The sequence below is a fragment of the Alnus glutinosa genome, chromosome 7 (genome assembly GCF_958979055.1).
Source record: "Alnus glutinosa chromosome 7, dhAlnGlut1.1, whole genome shotgun sequence".
Taxonomy (NCBI): domain Eukaryota; kingdom Viridiplantae; phylum Streptophyta; class Magnoliopsida; order Fagales; family Betulaceae; genus Alnus; species Alnus glutinosa.
The window spans coordinates 8241740-8250745 of record NC_084892.1 but is presented as its reverse complement, the minus strand read 5'-3'; the positions used below and the strand labels follow the sequence as shown (position 1 = coordinate 8250745).

Genomic DNA, 9006 nt, shown 5'->3' with positions numbered 1-9006 from the left:
AACTACCTATCAACACTCCTTGACAAGAACAAGCTCCAAAAGGCTAGCGGATTACGGCTGTGGACTTTAGTGTATTCCGATAGTGACTCCGTGGATTCCGGTGTTGGCGTTTGGCTGGATCTGTCAAGAAAACAAAATCAATGGACAAAAGAGCAATTTTTGAGTTTTTCTTACTTGCAAAGACCCCATCACCTCACCAGATCTACCAAGAAAACTAAGAAAAGAAAAAATCAATGGAAAAAGACAACCACCCAGCCGTCGGAATCCGCCAAAAGCCACCGCCGGAATCTGTCGAAGACCACCACCCAAAGCCACCGTATTCCAGTGAAATGTCTATAAATTGTCATTATTTAATTGTTTTAAAGATATTTTGTGTTTTCATATTTATTGTATTTTTTGGTTTTTGATGACTTGTTCACTTATAATTGGTTTCTGTAAAACGGGAGATTTACCGTCCATCCTTATATAATGTATTCTCATTGTCCATGTCCATACCTTTAATATGATAAATTTTTAATTATTTAATTTAAAAATTAAGGATTGAGATCTAAAAGAATTTTCGTTTATATTACAAATATGCAGTTCGATGTCCGGCCACGTGTATATTGACCTCCACTCTTGAGTCTTTTGAGTCTCGGCTAGGCTTCTCTCTGAGAGTACATGCGTGCGCGTAATTGGGAAGAGTTGGGATAAACATTATGGGGACGAGAGAGGTGTACGAAGAGAAGCTAAGGAGCGGCAATCTCTACCACGACCCTACCATCAACCCCGGCCTTGGCTCGCCTCGCTGCCCTCGCTGTCTCTCCCTCGTAATCCCTAATTCCGTACGCCCTCACACGCTCTCTCTCACGTTTGTCCCCTTTGTTTTCCGAGTACAATGCCTATGACCTGTTTGATGATTTTACTCTTACGTAAATTTTCTTGTTTTTTTTTTTTTGTTTTGGTTTGATGATTCAGGTAAAGGGTGAATGGACCATCACTTCAGTCCTACACGACGCCACTGCTGTGGTCAGTTTATTCTCTTCTCCTCTCGGTTGATTTTCTTCAACAGTTTTATTGGTTTATGTTTGATTGAGAAGTGCCTTTTGGATGAATTCTTGTGGAATGGACTTCATGTTCCCGAGTAAAAAAGTATGAATTACTAAATATGAATCGGGTTTTTAAAGTTATGAGATTTTTGTTTGTCCCAGTGGTATCGTTGCTTCTAAATTTTTTGAATAATCTGTCTTCATATAATTGCCTATGTAACTTTCTGGAGTAATTCTGCGGTTGAGTTAATGTTCTTGCATGTTAAATGATTTGAGCACCGATAAACTTGGCAGGAAACGGTGTGTTCCTGCTAGCTTAGTAGTGTATGGACTAAAATCACGAGTGGAGTCTAGTGGTTAATGTGATGGGTATATGTGATAGTGCAAACGTGTGTAGTTGTATGAGTAATTTTACTGCTTAACTCTTTGTGTTGTTTTCTGTTAACTAGGCTGGAACAGGTATTGGTGCGATGCTTAGTGCAGTTCATGGTTTCAATACAGGTATATTTGTGTTCTTTCCTATTTACGAAGTTTGACTTATGTATACAAATTGCTTAGTTTTCTTTGATTTCAGGTATCCCATACCTTCAAAATCGTGTGAAGGGACCAAAGTGGCTTCCTTTTCTAGTTGGGGTAGATCTCATTTACTTGTTTGTTTTTCTAATTTAAAAGATGACTTATCAGTTATTCTTCCACTTTTTGTAGAAGATCTGTCTGTTAACTTGCATGTAAATATGTTTTAGCTCACTTTGCTTCATTGTCTTTCTTTGTTCACAGCTTCCTCCGCTGCTACTCTTTTCTGGCGCCAGTGCTGCATTTGGAGGTAAGGATGTTCCCTTCTTTACTAAGGTTCAAATGGGGGCGATTAATTATGATTTCAGTTCCATTCTTAAATGGGTTCTCAAATTTGCCTCGAGTTTGATGCATAATACAATCTCTTTCACTCTCTGTATTGCAAATGTTGTTTCTAGGAATATTGTCATAGTCTCTTAAAGGCTGATTTCCCACGAGTACTACTCATTCATATCGTTAAGCTGCAATCAAACTGTGAAAAGTGATGGTTTAGGGATACTTTTACTTAAAAGAAGCTAGCCCAAGCTGGAAGGAGCTTGTTAGCTGGGGGCGATTAATTATGATTTCAGTTCCATTCTTAAATGGGTTCTCAAATTTGCCTCGAGTTTGATGCATAATACAATCTCTTTCACTCTCTGTATTGCAAATGTTGTTTCTAGGAATATTGTCATAGTCTCTTAAAAGCTGATTTCCCACGAGTACTACTCATTCATATGGTTAAGCTGCAATCAAACCGTGAAAAGTGATGGTTTAGGGATACTTTTACTTAAAAGAAGCTAGCCCAAGCTGTTGTTAGCTGTATCCTAGCGGGGTGGGTTGCTGATATTTGTGATCAGTACCCCCTGGTTAGCCTTTGGGTAATATATGGTTTTAGAATGTGAGTTCAAAAGGTCTTGACTTGTTCTCTATTTCTAGCTAGATGTTTCTCCTGTATACTTTTTGTGTACTTGAGTTACGGTTTTTGCGCTTTAAATGATATTTCATTAACTTAAAAAAAGAAAAAAGAATGTGAGTTCAAAAGGAAGTATGTTTGAACATATCTCCAAGGAACCATGCTACACATGCATCCCTCATCCCCCTCTCATCCTCCCTTTATAATAAAAAAATTGGTTTTAAGGAAAAAGTTGTCTCTGATGTGACATCAGAGACAACTTTTTCCTTAAAATCAATTTTTTTAAGGAAAAGGGGGAGACAAAGGGGGGATGAGGGGTGCATTTCTAGCATTTCTCATCTCCAAGTGGAGGCTCTGGCCGGTGAATGAGGGTTATGCACAGGGAGTGAGAAGGTGGAGCTCTTAGCAGGCATGAGACCTCTTGTTATGGAAAATTCTGCTGTCAATGCAAGGCAGCTAAAAATAACTTATCAGAGAAAATATGAATAAGTTAAAATATATTTGAAGATAAAGGATACAAGGTGTTATGTTTGACTCTTCTGCTATTGTAGGTTATGCGCTTCCAAAGTTTACTCAACTCACAGTGACATCCTATTATGCCGCCTCAAGTGCCTCTCATTATGGGGTATCACTTCTCACCCGTCATATTGAAGAGGCCAATGCTACCCAGACTCGGCAAGAAAGGCTTCGATGATTTCTTGCAGGTGCACATATTAAGAAGTCTGCTTTATCCAATTTTGTAAGCAATAATATGTTTGTGGTTATACATGCATGAACTCGTAGATGGTGAACGTTGTTCTTTTCTTGTTTGACTCTTTATTTTTACCTTCTTTTTTTTTTTTTTCATAAAGTATTGCTTGGCTTTGGTGGAATCCATGTTAGAATAAAAATGATGATAATTTTATCAAGATGATTTTATAAACTTTAACTTACAATTGGTTGAATAGTTGGATACGTTGTCTTGAGGTGGGTGATGTAGGTTGAAGATAACTTCTTCTGATTACATCACATAACATGCTGAACTGTTCAATCCGTGCTCTATGCATCAATTATGGAAAAACTGATTCTAGTATGTCTCTTGATGTCTTATAAACAATAATGAGACAATAGATGCCACCAGCACTACTATTTGATGTATAATATTAAAACCTAGGACAACACGGTTTGTGCAAGGAAAATGTATTAAGACACAAGCAAAAGAGTGACTAGAGGTAACTTTTTGTTCTTATGATAAAGCGGTTACTTAGAAAATCTACAGGGGTCAGGGCGGGTTAACCAAGTAGATCCTAAAATCTAATATGGCTACTGTAAGAGGAAGCCAACTCAATTTCCCATGAATTGCATTGTGCATATTTGTGGAGGTTTCTTAAGAATATTATATCAATTATGTACTCTTATTGTTTTTGTTAAGAGTAAAAGGAATTGCAGTGAGATTCAGCTATGGCTGTCAAGATTTTAATGATTTATAAGGAACTGCTTCGATTCTTTGCCCCTTTTGTTTTGGTGTTTATATTAACATATTATACTGAACATTCAGCAAAATTTATGTAAATGCGTAAACATTTGGTGTTATTAGTTTCCCCTTCCAAGTAGATATAAATATTGGGCGATTAATTTAGAGCTTGATATTTCCAAGGTTGCAATTTTTAGTATTTAATAAAACTTCTCGTTTAAGGGAGCAGTTTACAAAGAAAATCCATAAGAACGTAGGGGACCAAAACCCTCTTCTCATCTGGAAGTCAAGGTAAAAAATCCTGACTTTTCCATTTTAAGAAACCCGACAAGAAAATCGTCAAATATCTACTAATTCCCTCCCTTTCATCATAACCTCTGTGAGATATCTTACTTTTTTTTTATTAAACTTGAAAAGCCCAGACCCGAAAAGCCACTAAAACCAAAGATTAGTGGCAACATTCACAATTAATTCACAAACCCCCTTTAATCCTTCTTTGTTTTCGTACTCGAAAACAAGAAGAAAAGTATAGAGTATTCACTGCATTTTGTTAAAAAACAATTTGTAACTATCAGAATGTAATTTTTGGTTTATTTTCTTGTTTATAAATCACATTTTGATTGGTGCGAATTGATTTAAGAAAAGAAAATGCAGTGAATAGTCTAATACTTTTCTTTCTTTTCAAGTGGGCGGTGATGCTAGAGACAACGGTGACAATGGTGGTTGGTGGGTTGTACACGGAGGAGCGATAGGAGTGAGCGAGGGAGTTGAAGAGTGAGTATTAGAATCAAGGGGATGAGTTGGCATTATATCAAATTTAAATTATATATCTTTTTTCTTTTTTTCTTTTTTTTTTTAAACCCTGAATAGGAGAAATAGAGATAAGTTGCTCCCTTGTCTAAGGGTATATATATATTCTCCTTTCAGAGATAGTACTATTGCCAGAATCCGGGACCTTGTTGGTTTTCTATTTGAATAATTTTGCCCCTACTTCCGACCCAGTTGCCTTTAACTTTAACTTTTTAAATGTTTTATAATCATGGAATGTCGTTTTCATGGGAGGTGAAGCTCCATGGCCATTGGTAAGAAGTGTGCAGAGGAAGTACAGCTTTTGTTGGTCGTTTCTACCCACAAAATATGTTTTTATCGGTCGGATGCTTTACAAGTGTACAGGGATAATGATGGCGAAGTGCTTGTTATGACCTGTTACCATGGGCTTACAGAGTTCCAATCTCCAGCCGTGCATTTACAGCATCGAGCAGTAAAGAGTTACTTGGAGGAAAGAAATCAGTGAAAGGGAAAAGAAAAGGAGTACGTACGTACATCAGGTGTGGCAGTGACTTGGGGTTAAATGTATTTTTGTTATTCACTTGCTTGTTCAGTTTTGCCTGATGAATCTGATTTTACTGATACTGCTGATGCTTTGGACGGCCATCGGGTGCTAACTTAAATGCCGGATTCAGGATCCTCTAGAGCCTTTAGATTTTACAGATCTATCTTCTATCTTCAAAAGTTGATGCGGATGTTAAAACCACCATTGAATTTTGATTCAACGATGATTTTAAAAGTCACGTTAATTTTAAGAGGATAAAAAAAGAAAAAAGAAAAAAAAAGTTGGTGTTTAGCATTATTCTGGCGTCTTGGAAACAGGTGGACGTGTACAGATGCCACTAGCATTTTCTTGGGCTATGACAACAGGCCAGGCCTGCATCTGGGCTGACCTATTTTATTAATAAGTTTGTCGGTTGGACCTTGGCCAAGAGAGACGTCAAGGTCCATGTCCTGCGCATTTGTGACCTTTTCCATGAACTTCTCCTTTTTCCTCTTTGTTTTAGGTAAACGAATAAAATAAGTTTTAAATCTTCATTTCTTCCTGCATCTGTTAGAAGTTAACCCCTTCCACCTCTGAAAATAAAAGAATTAGGACCACTAAGTTGTACTTTGTGTTCTTAGATTTAGGGTTTGTTCCTTTTTGCGATTTTAAAACATGTAATTAAAAAACATGATTATTAATGAAATCGCACATTTAGTATGCAAAATCGCAGTGCTGAAAGTAATCCTAGTCGAAATTTCACAAGCCTCAAAGCATGGGCTCTAACTGATGAGGGATGGGGGGTTTGGCCAAGCTAAAGTAGTCTTAACAAACGAAAAGGAAAAGAGAAGAAAAGGCTCAAATTGATCTCATGTGGAAATAGGATAAATGCGTATCAATAGTGTTATTGCAGATATATGTTTTGGATGTTTCTCACCTTGGTTTTCCATCATTTGCTCCAAATCGCCATTAATCTGCCTTAAGTATTCTCTTAAAATTAAATCGTCATTAGTGATTATCATTTTATGGTGTGGGAAATAGATATGAAAAAATAAAAACTAAAAAAAAAAGTCATTAAGTACAAGATATATATTACGAAGGTGGCTGCGGGCTGAATTAAGAGTTGTACCTTACCAGGCTCATCGGGCTGGGCTCAACACCAGTCGTTTGGGCAAGTTGAAGGAACTTGTCTGCTTAACCTATTGAAAAAAAATTAAAAATAAAAAAATAAAAAATAAAAATGAAAGTACTTTTTGGACAGTGGAAACTAAAACGGTGATCGGTGGACAACATTGTTGGGGCCATCACGGTGCCACAGTGAGTTCAACGATCTCTTGATCATTGGTTATGGAAGAAGGACGGATCTAAGATTCTTGGGGTAAAAATTGAACAAGAGGCAAAGTTTAATTATAATAGGCAATCATATAAAGTAATGCTAGAAATTAATTACATTTTTATTTTATAACTATCTCACAATGCTGACATGACAGTCTCAACTAATATTTAAATCAGTCCAATAAAATAAGAATACTGGAACGAGATTGTAACATACAGCATTAATCATCGTATAATATGGCTGCTGCATGCCAGCTGGCCAATCATCCAACCATGTGATTTTGATATAAACTCAACTGTAAATATCCAGATCATGTGTGCAGAAGATGCAAGCTATTGATGATGATTTCTTCATGATTAGTTCAGTCAGGGTGAGTTTGCATTAAATCGTCCTAACATATTATTCAATGCTTCAAAAGATGTTAGCTAGATCAGAAAAAAGACTCCAATTTTTATTTTTTTTTTTTAAAAAAAAAAAAAGGTTAGGGATCCGACCACATTGTCTATAAGTCTTTTCTTTTTTTCTTGCAAGTATAGTAATATATAGTGCATGTTTGTGCTAAAACCTGCGGCAACACCGTGACACTCGCTTGGTTAAAATGCACGCAAGGCGTAGGTTAGCGGGAGGGGGCCACTGTATAAACTGTCAACCTCGTTCACGACTTTATAGAGGCGTGGGCCGATGTTTCTTAAATTCCACTGCTCCGTGTTCCTCTCTCTCTCACTCTCTCTCTCTCTATATATATATATATATATATATATATGAGTAGAAGAAGAGGAAGTGGTCCAAATGATAATGTGTGTACTCTTCGCTGTGTCTTTATTTTGCCTTTTATCATCTTTGCTCATCACATGGTCCCTTAGATGCTGCATTTAGTCGTGGACCCCCTGCAGAGTTGGGCTGATGTTAACGCTGTGGCATAATTTCTAGAGTTTTTTTGGGTGCCCTAAAAACACCCCTTTTTTTTTTGAATTGGGTAGATATATTTTAACCCAATGCATATATATATATATATAAGAGTTTGTGAAGAAAGCTATATATGCACGTTACGTACGTGTACGGTTTTTTACTATTACTATTACCATGTTACTGCTACTGCTAGGAAAATCTTTCTAAGGGTTAGTGTCTCTAAATATCAAGACAACTGAAAAGAACCCCTACTCTTGTTTACTCATCTAAATAATAATAATAATAAATAAAAAAAAAAAAAACACATGCACAAAAAACCATTCTATGTTTCTAACTATATATCATGTGAAGCATACATAACCATCGTGTTTTTTAAGTCAAAAGACATTAACACAACAATTAAAAAAAACAAAACACTTTTCAAAACATAAATATTGTTTTTACATTAGACAGAAATTTCATAGAAATTGGGTTGTATAAAAAATCCTTCAACCCAGTCTCTAAAACTGTTATATATATATATATATATCCCTTGTTCTTGACGTGCATGTGAGAAATACATATTTTTTAATTGCATTAATAGAAAAATGTGTTTCTTACATGCTTAAAGAACACATGACACTTTCAAGCATTGGATTGAAAGAATTCTTACAAACCAGTTTGTAAAAAATTTATGCATCAAAACAAATTTATTCATTTTTTTTTAAAAAAAAAAAAAAAAAAAAACTCTCTAAAACACATTATCAAACAATTTTTATTTATTTATTTTCCTTATTTTCGCCTAGGAAACTAGAATATGATTGAAAAGCTGTCTATTTTTTTCTTTTATTTGACTAAAATGACCTACACTTTGGGATAGTCTGTAGGATCGTACCAACAGAAGAGAAAGGGTAGAAAAGCCTTACAAGTTTCAAGAAGGGGGTAAGTTAACTAAATTAGTGACTCGAAGAAAACGTGCTACTGCAGGTATCTATCACTGCAAAGCCAGTTGCAAAGGTCCTTTATACACATGTACTTATTGTGCATAACACAGCACTCGTATGTCCTCACATAGCATCGTTTTCATCGATGTTTGTCCCCAAAAAAAAAAAAAAAAAAAAAAAAAAAAAAAAAACTCCTTCATTAATACTTTATTCTTGTTATTGCTCTTTTGATGCCTTGCCAATGCCACCACACATAAAAGAACTGAAAACCTCACTGGTATAGGGTTGCTATTTGTCCCTGATCATTTGGAGTTCTGTTATTTTCAAGGTTGAAATTTTTAAGCATTTAATAAAAATAATACGTCTCGTTTTAGAGGATAAATGGATGTCCCTTAAGGGGCAGGAGCCAAGGACCCCCCACCCTAATTTTACAATTTTTGCTTAGTTTTTTTTTAATTAAGTTATATATATAAAAGTTAATTAGGTTTGACTCCAATTAACATTTTTTTTAATTAAGTATATATATGTTCTTAGGCTTCAAAATTATGTTTGACCCTATTGAGGGCCAATTTAGAGAGCG

The 9006-nt window shown here is 35.7% G+C and overlaps 1 protein-coding gene across 1 annotated transcript; it reads left to right on the top strand.

Moving 5' to 3' along the window:
* Nucleotides 1-594: 594 nt before the first annotated feature.
* On the top strand, nt 595-3437 carry LOC133872241 (uncharacterized). The gene is made up of 6 exons (XM_062309697.1): nt 595-824; nt 958-1008; nt 1478-1529; nt 1603-1661; nt 1806-1851; nt 3045-3437. Exons 1-6 carry the CDS (start codon nt 699-701, stop codon nt 3185-3187), a joined length of 477 nt encoding a protein of 158 aa, XP_062165681.1. The 5' UTR covers nt 595-698; the 3' UTR covers nt 3188-3437.
* Nucleotides 3438-9006: the final 5569 nt, after the last annotated feature.